At 45.3% G+C, this 23,613-nt stretch overlaps 1 protein-coding gene across 1 annotated transcript; it reads right to left on the bottom strand.

The window, feature by feature from the left end:
• Window positions 1–262: 262 nt before the first annotated feature.
• LOC124692459 (trihelix transcription factor ASIL2-like) lies at window positions 263–3,480 on the bottom strand. Its single transcript, XM_047225847.1, has 2 exons — window positions 2,378–3,480; window positions 263–601 (listed from the first exon to the last, which is right to left on the bottom strand). The coding sequence occupies exon 1, from the start codon at window positions 3,403–3,405 to the stop codon at window positions 2,413–2,415; it is 993 nt and encodes a 330-aa protein (XP_047081803.1). The 5' UTR covers window positions 3,406–3,480; the 3' UTR covers window positions 263–601; window positions 2,378–2,412.
• Between the last annotated feature and the right edge of the window lie 20,133 nt (window positions 3,481–23,613).

Raw genomic sequence — 23,613 nt, 5'->3', positions numbered from 1 at the left:
GAGACGATAGCTATGGATTTAGTTAAAGTCAAATCTTGTAAAATTTAACTAAATATTTAAGAGAAATATCAACATCTGCATTATACAATTAATTGTATTAAAGCCATCATAAAGTATATTTTTATATTGTATGCATTTAGTATATTATGAATATTGATATTTTTCTTAACTTTTATCAAACTTTACATAATTTGACTTTAACTAAACCCAAAATGCAAAGTAAATAAAAACAAAGGGAGTACTTCCAAAGTCACTAATTAGCTGTGCGTAAAGTTCATATATGGATGAAAGAAAGTAACAACAAGACGTGAAAAGCATCAGATCAGCTTAGCTTGAACTGATTCATACTCAGAATTTTAGTTACAGACCATGTAAGTGATGTTAACTGAAAAGAAAAGTTGAACAAAAAAATGTCTCTTCACATTACAAGACAAAAGGCCGTAGGAATTAATATTCCAGGAAAAGTGGGTAAACCAGGCTCTTGGCTGGAACAGAAGCATTGTTTTACACTACCGGACTCCATTGCATATACACCAAAACTACCAATGAACCTAGATCTTCATGAAAGAGCAGCATCATACCCTGCTTAACTGCAAGAAATCTGGAAAAACAGAAACAAATATATCAGTACATAATAAAGCTAGAAGCTATAATCATCACAAGAATATCTATTTACTATCGAGAGTGGAACTATAATCAGCACTCATGGACGACCAATTTGGAAATATTTGATATTTGATGCAAGCAAACAGCCTCACACAAATTAATTTTCCCGTGAATATTTCATAAGACAGTTCCGCATGCAAACACCATAACTCCAGCATGTTTCTCGAGGTACACACTGAGTTCTATCATCACCAGATCAAGTGACAAGAGAGCTTCACAGAAAAAAAAACTAGGACAGCCATACTCACAAGATAGATGGAAGTCAGCTATAAGCAAAGAAAAAATGCTTAAAGTATTCTAGATTTTGAAGTCTGGACACTGGTTATCAATTTGAGAATTATGCAAATGGCCCATATTGGCTCTGATAAGAGTTGATAGGCCCTCACAATGGTAGCAGAAAAGTCCATCAAGCATCTCAATGAACTGTAACGATAAACAAACAGATAATAAAACATTGCCAAACACCTAAAGAAGGCCAGCATTACAAGAAATAAACAATTCTACCGTGTCACACAATCAAAGCTGCTAAGCATAACAATGGAAAGAAAACACACATATGCATGGTAGTGAGAAATCATAACACTCTACCATGTGAAACTCACTAACTAGCAATTTTAGTTCATGACAAGCTAAAAAAAAAAGCATAAACCCAAATATAAGAGAACATCTTCAGATGCCACAGTTTAGAACGAACCCAAAAACTCAATATCAAGTTAGCATAAGGCTAGATAAAATATTTTGAGCATTCCCTCCAGGACAATGCTAATGCCACAAATTCTAAAGAGGCAAATAGATAGAGTAGACTTTCGAATTCATCAAAATCGGATCAAAGAGGAACTGATTACATAATTTGACCAGCAAACAGAAGATAGGATGCATTGTTATTGTTTCCTTGCCAACTAGAAAGATGGGAGTACTAATATCAACAAACAAAGAAACTAGTGCCCAACTACCCATCACCCAATATCAGAGGATCTGTAATTTGACTAATATCTCCTAGCTTGCATTGTTATTGTTTCTTTGCCTACTAGAAAGAAAGAAAGAAAGAAAGAAAGAAAGAAAGAAAGAAAGAAACTAGTACCCAGGATTTATAATTTGACTAATAGCTCCTAGCTTGCTATAATTGCAAGTTGCCAAATGACATGGGTGATTACTGATTACATGCTGCCAAAGAACATGGGCATGGCATGCCGAAATAAGGCAAGCTCGATTTCTAATAACATGTTCAAAACTGGTGAACATCCATCCACATCCATCTAAGAATAGATAAACCATTGCATTGTGAAATTTAAGCATATCAGAACATCTGTAATGGTTCCACAGAAGGAAATATCACATGAAAATAACATGATCAATTCACTACGGAGTGTATCATGGTAAACATAACCTAAGACTAATAGGCTAAAATTTTGGGCAAAAGAGGAGCCGATAACTATAATTTGACTAAGATCTCCTAGCTTGCCAAATGACATGTGATTACATGCTGCCAAATAACATAAGCATGACATGATGAAATATGGTAAGCTAGATCTCTAATAACATGTTCAAGATTGGTGAGCACCCATCTATCCATCCATCTAAGAACACATAAACCATACCAGAACATCTGCAATGGTTCCACAGAAGGTAATACTATATGAAAACACATCAACAGTGTCCATCAGGGAGGAGTGTATATATATGGCAAACAGAAGCTGAAAAGAGTTGTTACCTAAACAAACTCTTGTTGCTGCTAGTATATCATCATCATAGGTAAGCCGGGTTGCTGAGGAATGGCAGCGCAGCGAGAGACATGAGCATCTCCGAGGCCCCGTTCTTGGCGTGCTTGACCCTTGAGAGTTGCAGCTGCATGTCGACGAAGGCCTGCATCCGCTTGAGCTCGAGGTCCTTGAGGAAGTTGATCCGCTGCTTCTCCATCTCCTCGGCGTGCCGCTGCTTGGCCGCCTCCATGCGCTCGTACATGTCGGCGAACGTCTCCATCGCCATGGCTAGTTCCCCAAACCCTCCAGCCCCGCCGCCCCTCTTCCTTTTGGTGCTGGCAAGAGGCGCAGCAGCGTTGCCGCCGGAGCGGGAGGACACGGAGCGGGAGGCCGACTGCTGGGAGCCCTCCTCGTCAGAGTTGTTGCGGTAGTTGTTGGTGTTGTTGTTGTAGGCGTCATCGTCGTCCGAGTCGTAAGCGGCGGCGGCGGCTGCTGCGGCGGCCTTGTGGCGGTCGAAGACGACGTCGGCGGCGGGTAGGTTGGCGGAGCCGCCGCGGCGGCTGTTGGTCATGGGGAGCGCGGACATGTGCGGCATGGGCGGCGAGGGCGGGGAGAGGGAGCGGTCGGGGGACGGGCGCCTGCCTCGGAGCATGGGGAGGCCGGCGCCGCGGGGCGGGGAGGGCTTCTTGGCGTTGGCGTTGGCGGAGAGGGTGGGCCCGACGAGGATGTCGAGCTGGCGGTAGAAGAGCCATGGCGAGGGCGCCCCGCGCGCGCGCTCCGTCTTGTACTTTTTTTTGAGGGTGTCGACGCGGTTCTTGCACTGGATGTCGGTGCGCGGGGGCCGGCGGCGCGCGGAGGCGCCCGGGCGCGTGTTGACGGCGTCGGCGACCTCCCGCCACTGCGGCTGGCGCAGGCTGCCGCGGTTGAGGTCGATGTAGCGCGAGCCCCAGGCGTCGACGAGCGCGGCGGTCTCGCCCTCGCTCCAGCAGTCCTCCCGGTACGGCAGGTTGGGGTTGGGCGGCGGCAGCTTGCCGTCCATGGCGGATGGATCTCGGGAGGGGGGAGGGGTAGGAGGTTAGATGGATGGATGCGAGTCGGGGGCGGCTGGCGACGAGGAGGGGAGGGGAGGGGAATAAAAGAGGAGGGGAGGAGGGGAGCGGACGGGCGGCGAGGTGAGCGCCGGCCCGTGGGCCGTGACCGAGAGGGAGAGGGAGGCGGTAGCCGGTGGGCACGTGTAGCGGGGCGGAGGCATTGGGGGAAGGAACGGCCGCCGTTGGATGGTGGGGACGAGTTTGACTGACCGGCGGGCGGGCGGGTGGTGGAGCGGAGATAAATTCGGAAGGCTCAGTTGGCCGGCGCGGCACGTCGCGGAGCGGGGCGGGGCGCGGACGGACTGGGCAAAGAAAGAAGCCCACGCGGCGCGGGTGCCGTGCCGTGCCAGACGAGGTTTCGGCTAGCCGCCGTTCGGTTCGGTCGCCGTGATTCGCGTCGCCCTACGACGTCTCGATGAGAGAGAAACGCGGCCTGCTTGGTTCGACGACTTCGGAGACGGATGGATGCGTTCACCCGGCGTTGGCGCCGCTCGATCTGTTTTGGGCACTTTGGCCTCTCAGATAGACACTCGGCGTGTCAAGGGGCCAGGACGTAGGATTATTATTAGTTGGAGAAAATATAAAAGATAAAGGGGAAAATCTACGAGGAGGCGCCGCACACTACTACAATACATGCGGCGGCATATTTTTGTTGCTTTTCCCCTATAGTACTGATGACATGCATGTAGCAGTCTTACACTGACATCATCGCATTAATGATTAAATTCGAAAACTTAAAATGATTTATCTCCTAAACAGTTAATTCGATCACTGATCCGTTTTCACCGCTGAATTCGTCTCGACGAGAGCTTCGAAAGTAGATCCTATGTTGTTACGTTTTAAGATCTTTTTTTCCGTCCTATTAGTTGCCAGATTACTTTTTCATAATTACCAGATTAGCATCGAGTAGCTACCATAATGATTATGCATATTTATAGATGGTGTACTACATATTCTGATACATCAAAATGATTTACATAATTTAAGAGTGAGCTTTGAAGCGTTGTCCAACCAACTATGTGATGACATTTGTTCAACAAAAAAATTGTATCATGAATATTGCATTGATGTAGAATGACGTACATCAAACTAGTGAACACGTTATTTTAATCCGATAATTAAGTCGCGAATAATCTAACAAGTATATCACAAAAAATCTAGCAATTGGTGGCAACTAAGTCGCACGCGGAAAATATGTGACAACAATCTAGCAAATAGCGAAAAACGAGTTTTTTCTAATCCGACAACTAAGTATTGGTAATCTGGCAAGTACGTAAAAATAATCTGGTAGTTGCGGACGAAAAAAAAATTTGTTGAAACATACCGACATGGGATTTACTTTCGAAGACCTCGTCGCGAGTAAGCTAACGGTGAAAACAGATTATGAATCGGATCAACGGTTTGGAAGATAAAACATTTTAAAAATAAGAAATCAAAAGAATCTCGATGACGTGAGCTTGCATGCATGCTCACAAGCACGGTACATGTATCCTTTTAATCACACAAAAGACTAATTAATTACATGCATGTGTGTATTTGAGTGGGTAATTAATTAACAGCATGTAATTAGTTGCATGCATGTCAACCGCCGCACAGATTTGATTTTATGCGGCGCCGCCAGGTAGCAAAGTCCAAGATAAAGAGTACAAGTGTTTTTTCTTAGCTCAGATCTCTTACAAAAGTAACGTCTTAATGTCGTGAGTAATCGCAAATTCAGCTCATTATTGATACAAGTCAATCCTCTCGTTTACGTTTTCTTTGCCTTCACCATCCAGAAGCAGCAGTCGATGTTGGTCTCTAAGACAATGGTCTTTGGGACGGAACAAGTTAGGAATTGAAAGCAAATCCAACCTTTGTGCCATGACGATCTTTGCGGAATGGCTAGGCCAATGTCGTCATGGAAGTGCCCAACCGTCGGCGGCCTTCCCTTCATCATCCTAGCGGCGCTATCTTCTCCAACATCCTTCGAGCATCCTTCGCCATGATTGTGGACAGGAACACCCATCATCGTGTTGGAGCACCGCAAAAAACAAGCCAATTTAAACATGCATAAGCAATTTGTTGAAAAGATATAGACTCATATAAGGACAGACATGGTAAAAGCGGTACCTACAAGACCAAATCAATTGGGCAACCAACGTGCATGCACATAGGACAATGGCTTATGCAAAACCTTTCGCATTAGATGGTGCCACACCAGAATACACAACATTTGTGTTTGTACAAAGCACATGGTTAGACAACACCTCCCTCGAACACATAATGCCATAGATTATAACCATCGGCATAAGTAGCACAACGATCATTGCCAAATGGATATCATTAAAATAGCATCATAGAATATAGCACATACATAGGAAAGAGATGATCCTACCAAACCAAAGGCATGATCTGGACCAATCGGTTCAAAGATCTGTTTGCTCTAAGTCCCATGTTGGCCGGACCGCTCAGCTCACCAGATCGGGATCTTGGGCGATATTTGGGGGCAGAGTTTTGGTGGAAGTTTGGATTTGAGGGAGGAGTAGACCTCCCTGTAGGGATTCATAGCATAGAAAACAAAAAATTTCCTACCGCGAGAACGCAATCCAAGCCAAGATGCAATCTAAAAGATGGGAGCAACGAGGGGATGAACGAGACTAACCCTTGAAGATTTCCAAAGCCTACAAGAGGAAGCTCTCGTTGCTGCGGTAGACGATCACTTGCCGCTTTCAAAAGCGCGTAGAAGATCTTGACGGTGCCACAATCGGGCAGCACCTCCGTACTCGGCCACACGTTCGGTGTTGATGACGACGTCCTTCTCCCCGTTCCAGCGGGCAGCGGAAGTAGTAGATCCTCCTTGGAATCCCGAGCAGCACGACGGCGTGGTGGCGGTGTCGATGGAGATCTCCGGCGGAGCTTCGCTAAGCATATGCGGGAGATGTGGTAGAGGAGAGGTAGCTAGGGTTTTGGGGAGAGGGGCTTGGGCGCCGGCCCTCATAGGGGTGCGGCCAAGGTGGAGCCAAGAGTGGCCGGCCAGCCCCTCCTCTCCTCTCTTTATATAGGTGGAAGCCCCAAGGATTAGGTCAAAAGTCTCCGAATAAGACCCCAACATAAACCTTCCATATGACCAAACCTAGGGAGTGGGACTCCCCCCTTTCCTTGGTGGGGTGGCCGGCCACCATGGGGAGGAGTCCACTTGGGACTCCTCCTCCCTTAGGCTGGCCGGCCAAGGTGGGTGGAATCCCTCTGGGACTCCACCTTCCATGCTGATTTCTTCCGGACTCTTCTAGAACCTTCTACCTTCCAGGAAAAATACCGGATCATTTTCAAAACTAGAAAATGACTTCCTATATATGAATCTTATTCTCCGGACCATTCCAGACCTCCTCGTGATGTCCTGGATCCCATCCGAGACTCCGAACAAAACTTCGAACTCCATTCCATATTTCCATATCTACTTAAACGACATCAAACCTTAAGTGTGTCACCCTACGGTTCGTGAACTATGTAGACATGATTGAGACTTCTCTCCGACCAATAACCAATAGCGGGATCTGGAGATCCATAATGGCTCCCACATATTCAACGATGACTTAGTGATCGAATGAACCATTCACATACGATACCAATTCCCTTTGTCACGCGATATTTTACTTGTCCGAGGTTTGATCATCGGTATCTCTCTATACCTTGTTCAACCTCGTCTCCTGACAAGTACTCTTTACTCGTACCGTGGTATGTAGTCTCTTATGAACTTATTTATATGCTTGCAAGCTAATTAGACGATATTCCACCGAGAGGGCCCAGAGTATATCTATCCGTCATCGGGATGGACAAATCCCACTCGTTGATCCATATGCCTCAACTCATACTTTCCGGATACTTAATCCCACCTTTATAACCACCCATTTACGCAAGTGGCGTTTGATGTAATCAAAGTACCTTTCCGGTATAAGTGATTTACATGATCTCATGGTCAAAAGGACTAGGTAACTATGTATCGAAAGCTTATAGCAAATAACTTAATGACGTGATCTTATGCTACGCTTAATTGGGTATGTCCATTACATCATTCATATAATGATATAACCTTGTTATTAATAACATCCAATGTTCATGATTATGAAACTAATCATCTATTAATCAACAAGCTATTTAAGAGGCTTACTAGGGACTCCTTGTTGTTCACATAACACACATGTATCAATGTTTCGGTTAATACAATTATAGCATGGTATGTAAACATTATCATAAACACAAAGATATATTATAATAACCATTTTATTATTGCCTCTTGAGCATATCTCCAACAGTCTCCCACTTGCACTAGAGTCAATAATCTAGTTTACATTTGTAAAGATATAACACCTTGGCTCTGGTGCTTTATCATGTTTTGCTCACGGGAGAGGTTTTAGTCAACGATTCTGACAAACTCAGAAACGTATGTATTTTGCAATTCATTAGCGTCTTCACGCATCACTCATTTTCCAAATGAGTCGGCATTAAATATGTTTGGTCTTCTCGGTGGAACCTTAATTCCGTGAGTCTGAAATATGTCACCAATATTGTCATACACAATATAGCTTCAAAATTCGACACTCGTCGGAACTACACCAAGTTCTCAAAGAACCTCTTGACTTAACATCCTCGAGTCATTGTCAAAACAATGACATAATCTGCCTTCGTTTGTAGAATTCGTCACAATATTTAGAACTCTTCTAAATCTAGCATAGACAACTTCTAGCTCATGTGCTACCTTTTAAACAACACTTAGTCTAATTTGAGATTGAAATTTTTATTTTTATATGTGACAAAACAAATATCGGTGCACCACCTTACAGGGTTTTGTTTGTCATTACCCCATATAAAACTATATATATATCCTTGGTTCTTCTAAAGCACACAGGGATATTCTTACTGTTTGTCCATTGATCATCACATGTATCATTCTGGTATATGCTCCTAACTTTTTAGAACACAGGACATCTGATTGTGTACATATTATTCGTGATCTATAATCACTCATGTGTTTTTACTTTATTGAGTGTCAGATACACTCAAGTCTTGTTAAACCTTCACATGACAAGAACATTTTCTTAATATTTCTATATTGAACTACTTCAATATCCATTCTATGTACTTTGACTTAAACTTTATTATGTGTCTCAATCTATCTTCATAGATCTTGACACTAAATATGTTTCAGTCCATATCCTTTCATTGAAGTTAATTCTCAATGAAACCTTTTATAATCAAGTATATAATTACATCATTTATAACCAACTATATGTATCTACATAAAGTATTATAAATATGTCTCAAGCGCTCCCACTTAATTTCTTGCAAATGCAAGCCTCTTCATCGTTTCTGATGAAATCAAAAAACTCTTTGACTATTTCATCCGGTGAAGATTCCAACTCCGCGATACTCACTTCATCCAATTGAAGTTCGTTTACCTATCTAGTATTCCACGGACTAGCAAAACAATTGGTTGTATCTTGTATACACCTTTAATACACACTTCTGTTAAGTAATGTATTTTGCCATCCTACTATCATATCTCATGAAAGAAATATGTAGCGATTACTAGAATAATCCACATAGACTATAAGCATTGCTACGGAAGATCTAATCTTATCGTAGTCAACTCTTTGAACTTTGTCGTAAACAACTTTTCGACAAGTCGAGCTTATTCAAGGATATTCCATCCAAGTCCATCAATTTTATAGATCCGTTTACTTTCAAAAAATATTCATCTATCTTGGATTTCATGGCGTATAGCCATTTTAACGGAGTTAGGGCCCATCATAACTTCTTTGTATGTAGTTGGTTTATCATTGTTCAAAAACAATCCTTTGTTCACAAATTATTTATTTGATCACAAAGTAAATCATACCTACAAGGTTCAATAAGTACTTCGATCTCCATGACTATAACATTTTGTAGACATGGGAGCCATGATCGTCGTGGCCGCTTCCGGAACCAATTCCGATGCTGCGCTACTCTGATCATTATGCTCAGGTTCATAAACCTTATTAAGTTTTATTGTCCTCCCACTCAAATACTTTGCTAAAAACAATTTCTTGGAAATAAGTAAGAAACATCGACAAACACTTTTGTCTTTGTCTCCATAGTGGAAAGAATTCTCAATCAATTATGTGGGATAACCAACAAAGACATTCATCCAATTTTGGTTGTAAACTTATTTACTTTATGCTATGCATTCCAAAATTTAAGAAAGGACTATTAGGGTTCATACCCATGCCATAACTCGTATGGTGTCATTTCAATGGATCATGATGATGCTCTATTTAGTGTAAAAGCGGTAGTTACTAAAGCATAATCCACAAAAATATAATGGCATCAATATTTTATTTCATCATTGACCCAACAAGGTTTGGATACATCTCTCGGATACTCCATCATCACTATGATACTCCAAGAAACATGAGTTGTAGAACAATTTCATAACTCTCTTAGATGTTCGCTAAAACTCGTAATTCAAATATTTCCACTATGATCCAATCATAGATATTTGACTTTTCTATTACGATGATTTCCACCTCATGCTGAAATTTATTTGAATCCATTCAAATGTTTCAAACTTCTTCCTTATCGAATATATCCACATATATATACTCAATTCATTGTTGGAAGTTTTCATGAAGTAGAAGAATCTCCCGCACACAACTATGCCCAGTGAACCACATATATCATCATGTATGTTTCCACTAAGTTAGTTGCCCGTTCAACTCTTGGCCTATGAACGGTATTTCAGTCATTCTCTTTAGAAAAGATTTGCAAGCGCCAAACGATTCAAAAATCGAATGACTCCAAAAATCCATTTGAATGGAGTTCCTTCATGCGTTCCTTTCTAACATGACCTAAATGGCGGTTCCACAAATAAGTGAAATTCAAATCATTTGCCTTATGGCATTTTAGCGTCAGTGTTATGTATGTGTGTTTCACCATTAAGATTTATAATAACTTATCCATCGTACATGGAGTAATGTCATAATTTGAACAACTCATTGTTTTTATTTGACCAGAGCAAAATAACAATTATTAAGTTCTTTATTGTAAATTCTAAGGGCTAGATAGAATGCCAACGACGAACATAATAACACTTTATTTTTGTTCCAGACGTGCATTCCTATCATATTTCTTGTTAGTCATTTAGGCCATTGTATTCTTGTATTGCGTTGTTTCGTATGACACTTCATATCAACCAATATGGTACAAATACCTAAGAATTTCATTGTGTGACCAAACTAGGAATACAACCATAACATGTATATCATTGATACGTCTCCGACGTATCGATAATTTCTTATGTTCTATGCCATATTATTGATGATACCTACATGTTTTATGCACACTTTATGTCATATTCGTGCATTTTCTGGAACTAACCTATTAACAAGATGCCGAAGTGCCAGCTCTCGTTTTACGCCGTTTTTGGTTTCGAGAAATCCTAGTAACGAAATATTCTCGGAATCGGACGAAATCAACGCCCAAGTTCCTATTTTCCCCGGAAGCATCCAGAACACCCGAGAGCCACCAGGGAGGGGGCACAGGCCCACCAAACCACATGGCGGCGCGGCCAGGGGTGGGTGTAAGGGTATTTTACCCTTATCCATTATTTTGGTATCTATGACACCGTGCTAGAGTATTTGGACTAATACATGCCTACAAGATGACTTTCAGGTATTAGCCAAAGAGGTATGATGGTGTAGCAATGGAACAAAAGGCAACGGGAGACCCCCCAATTCGACGAAAAATCAGCTAGTTTTTCCGAGCCGAGGCCGGTCACGGATCCGGTCCGACCGGCCCCGGCACCGGGCAGCCCGGTCAGCGACCGGGTTCCGCGCTCGTGACATCCGGGCGACATCCAGTAAGCCCAGAAGCCTGCGCGGTCAAGTTCCGGTCACCAGCCCGGTTTCGAACCGGCCGCTCCGGTCCACGGCCCGGTCTGACCGGGCGCCGGACCGAGCAGCCCGGTCGCCGACCGGGTTCTGCGCTCGTGACATCCGGCGACATCCGAGTAAGCCCGAAGCCTGCCCGGTCAAGTCCCGGTCCCAGCTCCGGTTGCAAACCGGCCGGCCCGTCCGTGGCCCGGTCCGACCGGGCCGTGGACCGGCCTGTCCGCGCCAAATCCGGTTGACCGGGTTTCTCGAAGAAACTGCTGATGTGGCAAGTGACAACGGCCAGATTTTGAAGAACACTATATATACCCCTTCTTCTACCTTGGAAGGGTTGGGCAACATACTATGAACTGTTCTTGAGCTCTCTCTCTCTTACTCCATTGCTAGAAACACCAAAAGCCTCAGATCTCCCTCCTCCTCCACCCAAACTCAAATCCCTCCGGGGAATCACTAGAGGAGGACCCGATCTACCGTTCTACCAAGCCAAATCTCATTCCCCCTTGTATTCATTGAGAAGCTTGCTTCCTAGGGTTCCTTGGAAACCCTAGGTGGGCAAGAGGAGTCCGGAAGCATCCGGGCTGTGGATTTGCTCCGGGCAAGATTGTGAAGGTTTGGAGGCTACCTCAAAGTCTACCACAAGTGAGTGAGCTATTCCTTCGTGGGATAGGCTCCGGAGAATAGGGTGAGCCTTCGTGGCGCGGGGAATCCTTCGTGGGACCTCCACTCCTCCAAACGTGACGTACCTTGTTGCAAAGCAAGGGAACACGGGAATACATCCTCGTCTCCGCGTGCTATCGGTTATCTCTAACCGAACTCCTTACTTGTGATTTAACTCGCTTGTGAGAGCCTTCGTGCTTGAGTTAGTTGTATCCTCATATAGGTTGCTTCACCTAGTTTGCATTAGGCTCATCTTTATATTCCGCAAAGCCTAATATTGCAAAGAAAGAATTAAAATTTGTAGAAACCTATTCACTCCCCCTCTAGGTTTACCATCTCTATACTTTCAATTGGTATCGTAGCCCGGACTCTTATTAAGGGCTTCACCGCCTTAAGAGTGAGATGGATAAACTCTTCGAGGGTCTAGATGACGACTCTAACCTTTCGGTTAAAGAGATGAAATCTAGATTCTTGGCATATGATGCCGAGAAGAAGAAAAAGGAGGATGAGCTACAAAACCAAATGACGAAATGTCCGCCATGCTTAAGAACCTAACTCGCAGGTGGAACTCTTAGTGGGGCTTCGGCCTCTAAAGAATCCTACCATAATGTTAACCATGACTATCCCAAAAACACTTCACCCATGCCTCATATAAACCATAGTGGGACCGTTCCCCATTACGATGGAACTCACTTTCCTCATTGGAAATCTGCTATGGAATCTCATATTCGCAGTGCTAGCAGTGTGGAGCTATGGGAGCTCATTGTTCATGGATATCGGGAGCCACAAGATCCTACTCGGTTGTCCTCCACCGAGTTCTACAACCATCAACTCAATGCATCCGCACGTGACAAGATTAGAAGTGGCATCAACCGCAAGCTTCTAGATCAAGTTGATGACATTGTCTCCGCTAAAGAGTTGTGGGATCGGATCGTAGTACTCCAAGAGGGAACCGATTTGATCCAATCATCTCTCTATGAGACTCGCAAAGCAAGAGGCCTACCAGTTCATGATTCGAGATGGAGAATCCGTATTCGATGCCTATGCTAGGCTTGGTGCTCGAAAGTAAGGATCAAGGGTCTTGGTGCCGAGAAGTACAATGACGGATTCGAGATGAACGAAGCCTTCATAAAATCCAAGGTCATTGCTATGATTGCCGTCAAACAAGAAGACACCAACCTTGGACTCAACTTGCAAATCATGACCAAGAGTGCTGATCTCAACTCCGATGATCTAGTCTCCTATGTGGCCGCCAATGAAAACATGGCCAAAGCCGGAAAGAGGCTCAAGGCAATGAACCGTGTTGATGAAGCTTCACACAACCATGAAGCGTCACACAACCTTGCTCTCAAAGCTAGAGCCGACCATGAAAGCAAAGAAGACCTTGAAATTGAAGAAGAAGAAGAGATGACTTCAACTAGTGATATGGCTACCGACTTTGCTTTCTTTGCCAAGAAATACAAGGCAAAGTTTCCAATGCTCCTCAATGACAAGAAGAAGAAGAGAACTTGCTACAATTGCGATGAAGATAGCCACTTTGCAAATGAGTGCCCTTATGAGAAAAGGGTAGACAAGCCAAGATTCATCAAAGGGGTCAAGCCAAGATTGAAGCCAAACCCAATCAACGATCGATTCAAGAAGAACAAGGGAAGAGCCTTTGTTGGAGCCGAGTACTTGTCCGATGATGAAGATGAAGATGAGGAGAAGGAGGCCGGGGTGGCCGGTTTGGCTTTCTCCAAGCCCGGGTCACTCTTCACATATGACTACTCCAAGGACTACTCCACGGAGAATGATGTTGGTTCCTCCTTCATGGCAAGAATCACTCAAGATGATGACTCCGATGACTCTTCTTCCTCTACAATCGTTGGCTCTTGTCTTATGGCAAGGGAAACCAAGGTAATGGAATCTCCACCTTCCCTATCTAGTGTTCTTGATGATGAAAATGAAAATCAAGATGAACTAAGTGTGCTTAAGGAACTTTACAATGTTAGATGCACCCTCCGTGGTGATGCTCTTGTCAAGTTTGATTTCTTGATGGACTCTCTCAAAGAAAAGGATGAGTCCATTGAGGAATTAGAATATCAATTGGATGAAAAGGAACGGAGATTCAATCTCCTAAGACAAGAGCTAAAAACCGAAAGGTGCATATCTCAAGGCCTTAAGCAACAAATTGAAACCTATGAACTTGATAAAGTTAAGGACCTAGAAACTATTGATAGGGCTCAATCTTTGACTCAAGTGCTCCATATCTCAAAAGAGGAACTTGAAGTTGCTCATGCTTCTCTCACTAGGGATCTTGACCACCTTGAAAGAGCTAACAAGCTTGTAAAGGATGAGCTCAAGAAACTTGGAGAGAACCATGACCTACTTCAAGAAACCTACACGAAAGCACTTGAATCAATGAAGGATCCCATTGTTGTTGAAAAGCATGCTAGTCCCCCTACATCTTTTACTAATGAGCATGCTAAGCTTGTTGAGGAACATGTTCGTTTACAAGAGGAACTCTCTTTGCATGTTGAGACCAATGCATATCTTGAATCCTTGGTGACTAAATATGGTCTCGACTATCATCCTAATGAATCCTCTTGTGAGCATGCATCTATTCTTGAGGAAAATGTTAGGTTAACAAAGGAACTTGCAAAGTTCACCACCGCCAAGAACAAGATGGGATTGGATGACCTCTTGAGTAAGCAAAGGTCAAACAATCAAAAGTATGGACTTGGATACGCTCTCAAGTCTCACAAGAAGAACAACTACAAGAAGGAGAAACCCGCTCAAGATAAGAACAAGAAGGTCACTAATAATGGCAAAGCCTCAAGGGGCAAAGCCACTAGTGGTGACCGCACGGGGCCAAACGATCACTATGCATTATTTGTTGATTATTATGGTGATGTTTATGCTAACTATGTTGGCCCTCCTAATGGCTATGCTTATAGAGGGTACTCAATTTGGGTACCAAAAGATATTGTTGCCATTGCAAAGGAACCCATTAATCGATGGGTTCCTAAATCCTCTACTTGATTTTGTAGGGGTATTCCTCCGGTGGTCCAAAATGGGTGTTTGATAGTGGATGCACCAATCATATGACCGGAGGAAAAGGTGTGCTTGATCAATTCATTGAAGATATCAACAAGAAGTCAAGCATTACCTTTGGTGACAACTCAAAGGGAAAGGTACTTGGGTATGGCAAGGTAGCAATCTCTAAGGACTTGTGCCTTGAGACGGTTATGCTTGTTGAACACCTTGGCTATAACTTACTTTCTATATATCATCTTGCCGATGCCGGTTACAATTCATATTTCACTAAATATTATGTGCAAGTCTTTAGGAGTGACAATCTCAAATTGGTCCTTGTTGGATATGTGGAGAACAACCTTTACGTGGTTGACCTCTCGAAAGAGAGCCCCTCCTTCTCCACATGTCTAATGGCGGCCAAGCATGACGAAGGTTGGTTGTGGCATCGCCGCCTTGGTCATGTTAACATGAGAAATCTTAAACAACTCCTAAAGGGTGAGCATATTGTGGGACTAACCGGCGTTTCTTTTGAGAAAGATCGTGTTTGTAGTGCATGTGTAGCCGGAAAGCAACTCAAGAAGAAGCATCCCATCAAGAGTATTGTTTCCACATCTAGGCCTTTGGAGCTCCTTCATTTGGATCTCTTTGGGCCATCACATTATGATACTCTTGGTGGGAGCAAGTATGGACTTGTCATTGTTGATGATTACTCAAGATACTCTTGGGTCTTTCTCCTCAAGACTAAGGACGAGACCCATAGAGAGTTCATCACCTTCGCCAAGAAAGCTCAACGTATGTATGAATCCGAGATCAAGGCAATTAGGACCGACAATGGCACCGAGTTCAAGAACTACACTATGCAAGAGTTTGTTGATGATGAGGGCATCAAGCATGAGTTTTCGGCGCCATACACCCCTCAACAAAACGGTGTTGTTGAAAGGAAGAACCGGACTATCATTGAGATGGCAAGAACCATGTTGAGTGAATTCAACTCACCCCACAACTTTTGGGGAGAAGCCATCTCTACGGCCGTCCATTACTCCAACCGGCTCTTCCTCCGTCCCCTCCACAACAAAACCCCATACGAGCTCCTTACCGGTAACAAGCCTAATGTCACATATATTCGTGTCTTTGGATGCACATGCCTTGTTAAGAACAACAAAGGGAAGCTCGGTAAATTTGAAACTAGAACCATAGAGGGTATATTTGTTGGATATGCGGAGAACTCTCACGCCTATAGATACTACAACCGATCCTCCGGGACCATTGAAGTATCTTGTGATGTGGTGTTCTTGGAGGATAATGGCTCCCGAGTGGAGCAAGTTGTTCCATGTGTTGCAGGTAATGATGATGATCCATCTAGTGCCATCAAGCATATGGGCATTGGACACATCCGGCCCATGGAGGTTCATAATGATGATCAAGATGATGGAGGAGATGTTTCAAGCACGCCACAAGTGGAGCCTAGCTCAACTCAAGCCGAACCATCATGTGCAACTCAAGAACCATCCTCTACTCAAGATGAGTCACAATCCGAAGAACAAGAAGAAGATCCTCATTCCATGGAGCAAGATCATGATGACGATCAAGAAACATCCTCAACTCATGATCAAGCTCAAATGGTCCCTCATGATCAAGTACTAGCAAGAGATGAATTCATTGATCATGAAGGAACCATTCGGAAGATCAAGGCCGCTACAAGGGCAAGCGACATGAAAGTGGATCAAGTTCTTGGTAGCATTTCAAGAGGAGTGGTAACTCGTAGACACCATGCATTACTTATCACTTATTGTCAACATCATGCTTTTGTGTCTAGTTTTGAGCCACTCAAGGTACATGAAGCCTTGGTCGATCCGGATTGGGTAATCGCCATGCAAGAAGAATTGGAGTGTTTCACTCGTAATGAAGTATGGTCTCTAGTTGAGAGACCCAAGGATCATCGCATCAATGTCATTGGGACCAAATGGGTATTCAAGAACAAGCAAGATGAGAATGGCATTGTCATACGAAACAAAGCAAGGTTAGTGGCGCAAGGGTTTGCCCAAATAGAAGGTATGGATTTTGAGGATACCTTTGCGCCGGTAGCCCGTCTTGAAGCTATTCGTCTTTTGCTTGCATTTGCATCTTTCCACAATTTCAAATTATATCAAATGGATGTGAAAAGTGCATTTTTGAATGGTCCCCTAAAAGAAACCGCATATGTGGCACAACCCCGGGTTTCGAAGATCCATGCCGACCCAACCACGTGTATTTACTCCATAAGGCACTCTACGGTCTCAAGCAAGCTCCACGTGCTTGGTATGAGTTCCTTAGGGATTTCTTACTACATGATGGGTTTTGCATGGGTACGGTCGATTCCACCCTTTTCACCAAGCGGGTTAAAGGGGGTGGCCTCTTTATATGTCAAATATATGTTGATGATATTATCTTTGGTGGAACTAACCCTAATCATAACAAAGCTTTTGAGCTATTGATGACTAGGAAATTTGAGATGTCCATGATGGGAGAGTTGAAGTTCTTTCTAGGCTTCCAAGTGAGGCAACTTGCAAAAGGCACCTTCATCTCTCAAGAAAAATATGTGAAGGACATGCTCAAGAAATTCAACATGACCAATGCGAGTCCAATGAAGACACCCATGCCCGTAAAGGGGCAACTTGGTTCATGTGACGGTGAGAAGGATGTGGACATAAAGGTATACCGCTCCATGATAGGATCCTTGCTCTACCTTTGTGCCTCTAGGCCGGATATCATGCTAAGTGTAGGGATGTGTGCTCGTTTTCAATCCGCTCCCAAGGAGAGCCATTTAGTGGCGGTCAAACGGATACTAAGATACCTTGTTCTCACTCCTACTCTCGGGCTATGGTATCCAAAGGGGTCAACCTTTGAACTCATTGGCTATTCGGATTCCGATTGGGCCGGTGATAAGGTTGATCGGAAGTCTACCTCCGGGGCTTGCCAATTTATTGGCCGGTCATTGGTGAGTTGGTCATCCAAGAAACAAAACTCCACCGCCCTATCCACCGCCGAAGCCGAATACATATCCGCGGCATCTTGTTGCACTCAATTGTTATGGATGAAGCAAACCTTGAAAGACTATGGTGTGTCTCTTGGTACGGTGCCTCTTCTTTGTGACAATGAAAGTGCAATAAAGATCGCCAACAACCCGGTTCAACATTGTCGCACCAAACATATTGACATTCGCCATCACTTCCTACGTGATCATGTTGCCAATAAGGATATTGATCTCACTCATGTGGGAACAACCTACCAATTGGCGGATATTTTCACTAAGCCTTTGGATGAAGCCCGCTTTGTTAACTTGAGAGGAGAACTTGGTATTCTTGATCCTAAAAACTTGGATTGATTAACTTCTTGCACTATATTCTTGCATTTATCTTGCTATCTAGCTTAGAGGCATAGCACATATGGGGATAGTCATCTTACCATGTCTTGGTATGATGCATACCTATGTGTGCAACATAAATAGACCCAATGTCATTATATGGACCCAAGCACGTCTCTTCGAGGTCTCATGACATTTGCGCTTTCACATAGGGGGAGTAATCCCCCGCCCCTCATTGAGCCTTCATTATAAATTGATTTGACTATATAAGGCCAAATGATCTTATTGCAAAAATCATTCCAAAATGACTTATGATTCTTGATATACACTTCGAATCATGCCCATTGTTGCTATTCACATCTTGTTTGGATTTTCTCTCCAATGGGTATGCCTAGAGAACTTTGTGTTTCCAACCCCATGTCTATGCTCATCTCATCATCATCTATCTATCTATATGTACATGTCATCATCTGAGCACTCACACACATTTACACAAAGAATAGGGGCAAAACGAGGCAAAATGACACATTTTTGGAAAAACTGACTCTGGCCGGTCACTTCGGCCCGGTCGGACCGGCCTGTGCGCCGGCTCGTCCGGCCACCGGCCCGGCCGACCGGCGCTCGACCGGCCTTGCGGGCTGTTATGTTTTGAGGAAGATACCCCTTGGGGATCTTCTTCCTCATTATCCCCCACCTCTCCAACCTCCATGGCCGCCGCCTCCACCATCTCCACCACACCCTAGGCACTTCCCACCACTAGATTCTCCCCAAACTTCACACAATCATAGATCGGGATCTCTCAAGCACCTTCACCAAAGGATTTGGTCCCTCTCAAGCTCGTTTGGGAGATCGTGGGGATTTGGTCCTCAAGCTTTCTTCACGAGTTCCTCTTGCTCACTTGGGCCAAGAGGACAATGTCTTCGGGTAAATCTTTCTCCCTATCCCTCTCCCTCTTGCTTTCCCTCTCCCATTGCCCATTGTTGAGGAAAGTTGAGAAAAGTTAGGGTTAGGGTTAGGGTTAGTAAGTCCTCATGCCACCTAGAGTGTCACACCCCTCCTATGCACATTGTTCACTCCCCTGGTATAATCTATGTTCAAGTTAGTGAGTTTTTGCATGACTTTGTGTTGAATTTCTGGGCAAACATCACACCTCAGCATGACCCGGTCTACAGCCCGGTCAACCGGCCTCTCGACCGGCTGGTCCGGCGCACCGCCCGGTCAACCGGATGGCCAACCGCGCTCGCCGGTCCGTCGTCCGGTCCGACCGGCCCCTGCGCCGGCTCGCCCAGCTTTTTCGCATGATCTCGTCGAAACACTTGAATATAGGCGATGCTTTTGGCTTCCTCATATATGCTGATGACATGTACACTTACCTCATTGCTCTCCTCGTCCTATATTGCTTATTCACAGGAGATTGGAGCGGTGAGGACCGTGACACCATTGCCAAGAGAGGGAGGTATGCAGGACACCCACCACGACGTTCTAGTGGTCGTGCCTCTCAGCTCCCTGGTGGCAGCTCAGCTAGGGGCCGCACCAAGACGACTGCCAATAAGAGGAAAGATAAGCATGCATCACAAGATGGTGATGAGGTGTTGCCAGAGTTCCATGTTGGTGATGTGCATATTGGTGCATGGAGAAGACTCAGGGAGTCCAACCCCTATCGCTTTGAGGAACCCACTTACAAAGGGGAGATCAGCTTTTCGGACTCGCACACGTAAAGTCATGTGGGATGAATACTATGACTCCCACGAGCACATGAAGAAAGGCACCATAGTTATGCCCAAGGCCATCAAAGATGTCATTGAAATGTATGCAGCCACCAAGTTTCGCTTTGTGGTTGCGACCTTGAGGAGGATGGGGTTGTATGATCTTATGTGCTCGACACCTACTGATGGGTGCTATTGTCCATCCTTGGTGAGCGGTTTCACTGCACGCGTCTTCTTCCATGATGATGCAGCCTGGACTATGACTTGGATGACGGGCAAACAGAAATTCACTTGCACCTATCTTGATTTCTGTGAAGCCTTGGGGTATGGTGGAGGGAGTGCCTCTGGTTTCAAGATATACTCTCAGCAGAAGTTCACCAAAGGGGACATTGCCTTTTGCTATCCTCCGGAACCCACACCTGGACCTCCCTCCATATCTGGCATGTACTACTCCTACCTTATACTTGCCAAGCTCTTCCGTGAGACCCTCATCAGCAAGTCCGGCGATACAAGTGAATGCCGGGCATATCATCTGAACTTGATGTACTACTGTCACCCTGAGCACCGGAAACTTATTGATGGCTGTGATCTCATCTACTGTGAGCTCAGGCGCTGTGTTCGCGAGCGGTTGACTCCTAATCTTTCCCAGTACGTTCAGCTGCTCATCAACCATGTTGTGCCCGCACCTCACAATACTCATGGTGAGCGGGTCCGGTTGGATGCTTTCAAGGTACCTGCCCAAGGTGATAGACAAGATGTTCCTGAGATGATGCCTTCTGAGCGCCGGTCCAAGGCAAGCCATGACCATGCTAGCTCCAGCTCCTCTCGTCGCCCACAGCGTGGTGTCGCACGTTTCTTCTCCCTCTTATGGCAGATGTGCCAAACTACCCATGATGTTGCACATCAAAGTCTCGCTTTGAACCAAGAGACAAGGAGGCGCCAAAATGAGTTCATGGCTGCTAGGAATATGCCTGTCCCTCCTCCTGGCCCTGAGTTGGAGCCTGTCCATGCACAAGACTGGGAGATGCCTCTTCTCACTGATGAGATGTTCCGGAACTTTGATCCTCTCTCGTACTTTGTCGGTCCTCCTCCTAGATATGCTCCTCGCACCTCCCGCCGATGATGAAGAGGATGAAGGTGATGAGGATGACAATGGCGAGGATGATGATGAAGAGGATGACGATGAGGATGGTGGTGGCAGCTCTCCATCCGCGGGGCACGAGTTCTATTGATGGGACGCTAGCATCTCTTATCCTTTTCTTCGCCTTTTTGGTGTTCCGATGCCAAAGGGGGAGAAGAGAGTAGAGCTAGAAATTACGGGGTTCCTTGATTATCACAAGCCATGGGAGTTGCTTTATTTGGATCTTATATGGCTTGTGCGTATTTGCTTTGATTTCTCAAGAACCATTTGCTACTTTGAATCATTCATGTATGGATATGTATGGACGACTATTATGTGTGCTTTTCTATGTTAGGATAATCATGCTTTATGGATAATCATGCTTTATGCTTATATATGTTGATATACTTGTCCATACCATGCTTGTTTCCTAAAGATATTGGGGGAGCTTCTCATATTCCACAAATGGTGCACTTTGCATTCAAACGCAAATTCTCCAAGTGCACACATTATGGGGGAGCTGTCGTAATATCTTATATGGAATCAAGGTTTAGAGCTTATCATAATATCTATGTGTTACTCTAGCTCGGTTTGTCATCGTATACCAAAAAGGGGGAGATTGTAAGGGTATTTTACCCTTATCCATTATTTTGGTATCTATGACACCGTGCTAGAGTATTTGGACTAATACATGCCTACAAGATGACTTTCAGGTATTAGCCAAAGAGGTATGATGGTGTAGCAATGGAACAAAAGGCAACGGGAGACCCCCCCAATTCGACGAAAAATCAGCTAGTTTTTCTGAGCCAGGCCGGTCACAGATCCGGTCTGACCGGCCCTGGCACCGGGCAGCCCGGTCAGCGACCGGGTTCTGCGCCTGTGACATCCGGGCGACATCCGGTAAGCCCGAAGCCTGCGCGGTCAAGTTCCGGTCACCAGCCCGGTTTCGAACCGGCCGCTCCGGTCCACGGCCCGGTCCGACCGGCGCCGGACCGAGCAGCCCGGTCGGCCGACCGGGTTCTCGCGCTCGTGACATCCGGCGACATCCAGCAAGCCCGAAGCCTGCCCGGTCAAGTCCCGGTCCCGGCTCCGGTTGCAAACCGGCCGGCCCGGTCTGTGGCCCGGCCTCGACCGGGCCGTGGACCGGCCTCGTCCGCGCCAAATCCGGTTGACCGGGTTTCTCGAAGAAACTGCCGATGTGGCAAGTGACAACGGCCAGATTTTGAAGAACACTATATATACCCCTTCTTCTACCTTGGAAGGGTTGGGCAACATACTATGAACTCGTTCTTGAGTCTCTCTCTCTTACTCCATTGCTAGAAACACCAAAAGCCTCGGATCTCCCTCCTCCTCCACCCAAACTCAAATCCCTCCGGGGAATCACTAGAGGAGGACCCGATCTACCGTTCTACCAAGCCAAATCTCATTCCCCCTTGTATTCATTGAGAAGCTTGCTTCCTAGGGTTCCTTGGAAACCCTAGGTGGGCAAGAGGAGTCCGGAAGCATCCGGGCCGTGGATTTGCTCCGGGCAAGATTGTGAAGGTTTGGAGGCTACCTCAAAGTCTACCACAAGTGAGTGAGCTATTCCTTCGTGGGATAGGCTCCGGAGAATAGGGTGAGCCTTCGTGGCGCGGGGAATCCTTCGTGGGACCTCCACTCCTCCAAACGTGACGTACCTTGTTGCAAAGCAAGGGAACACGGGAATACATCCTCGTCTCCGCGTGCTATCGGTTATCTCTAACCGAACTCCTTACTTGTGATTTAACCGCTCGTGAGAGCCTTCGTGCTTGAGTTAGTTGTATCCTCATATAGGTTGCTTCACCTAGTTTGCATTAGGCTCATCTTTATATTCCGCAAAGCCTAATATTGCAAAGAAAGAATTAAAATTTGTAGAAACCTATTCACCCCCCCTCTAGGTTTACCATCTCTATACTTTCAGTGGGCCCACGCCACCCTATGGTGTGGGCACCCCTTCGACCCTCCTGCGCCGCCTCTTCGCCTATATAAAGCCCCTGGATCGAAAACCCTATTGCGAAGAACCACGATACGGAAAACCTTCCAGAGCCGCCGCCATCGCGAAGCCAAGATCTGGGGGACAGGAGTCTCTCGTTCCGGCACCTCGCCGGAGCGGGGAAGTGCCCCCGAAGGCTTCTCCATCGACACCGCTGCCATCTCCACCGCCATCTTCATCACCGCTGCTGCTCCCATGAGGAGGGAGTAGTTCTCCATCGAGGCTCGGGGCTGTACCGGTAGCTATGTGGTTAATCTCTCTCCTATGTACCTCAATACAATGATCTCATGAGCTGCTTTACATGATTGAGATTCATATGAGTTTTGTATCACTACTATCTATGTGCTACTCTAGCAAAGTTATTAAAGTAGTTCTATTCCTCCCCGCACGTGTGTAAAGG

The sequence above is a fragment of the Lolium rigidum genome, chromosome 2 (assembly GCF_022539505.1).
Source record: "Lolium rigidum isolate FL_2022 chromosome 2, APGP_CSIRO_Lrig_0.1, whole genome shotgun sequence".
Lineage (NCBI taxonomy): Eukaryota > Viridiplantae > Streptophyta > Magnoliopsida > Poales > Poaceae > Lolium > Lolium rigidum.
Note: the sequence above shows the minus strand (reverse complement) of the source record. Positions and strands in the feature narration are given on the sequence as shown.

What these genes read in the sequence shown, in the direction of transcription:
- LOC124692459 (XM_047225847.1), bottom strand. Translation starts at nt 3,405, where the DNA reads ATGGACGGCAAGCTGCCGCCGCCCAACCCCAACCTGCCGTACCGGGAG.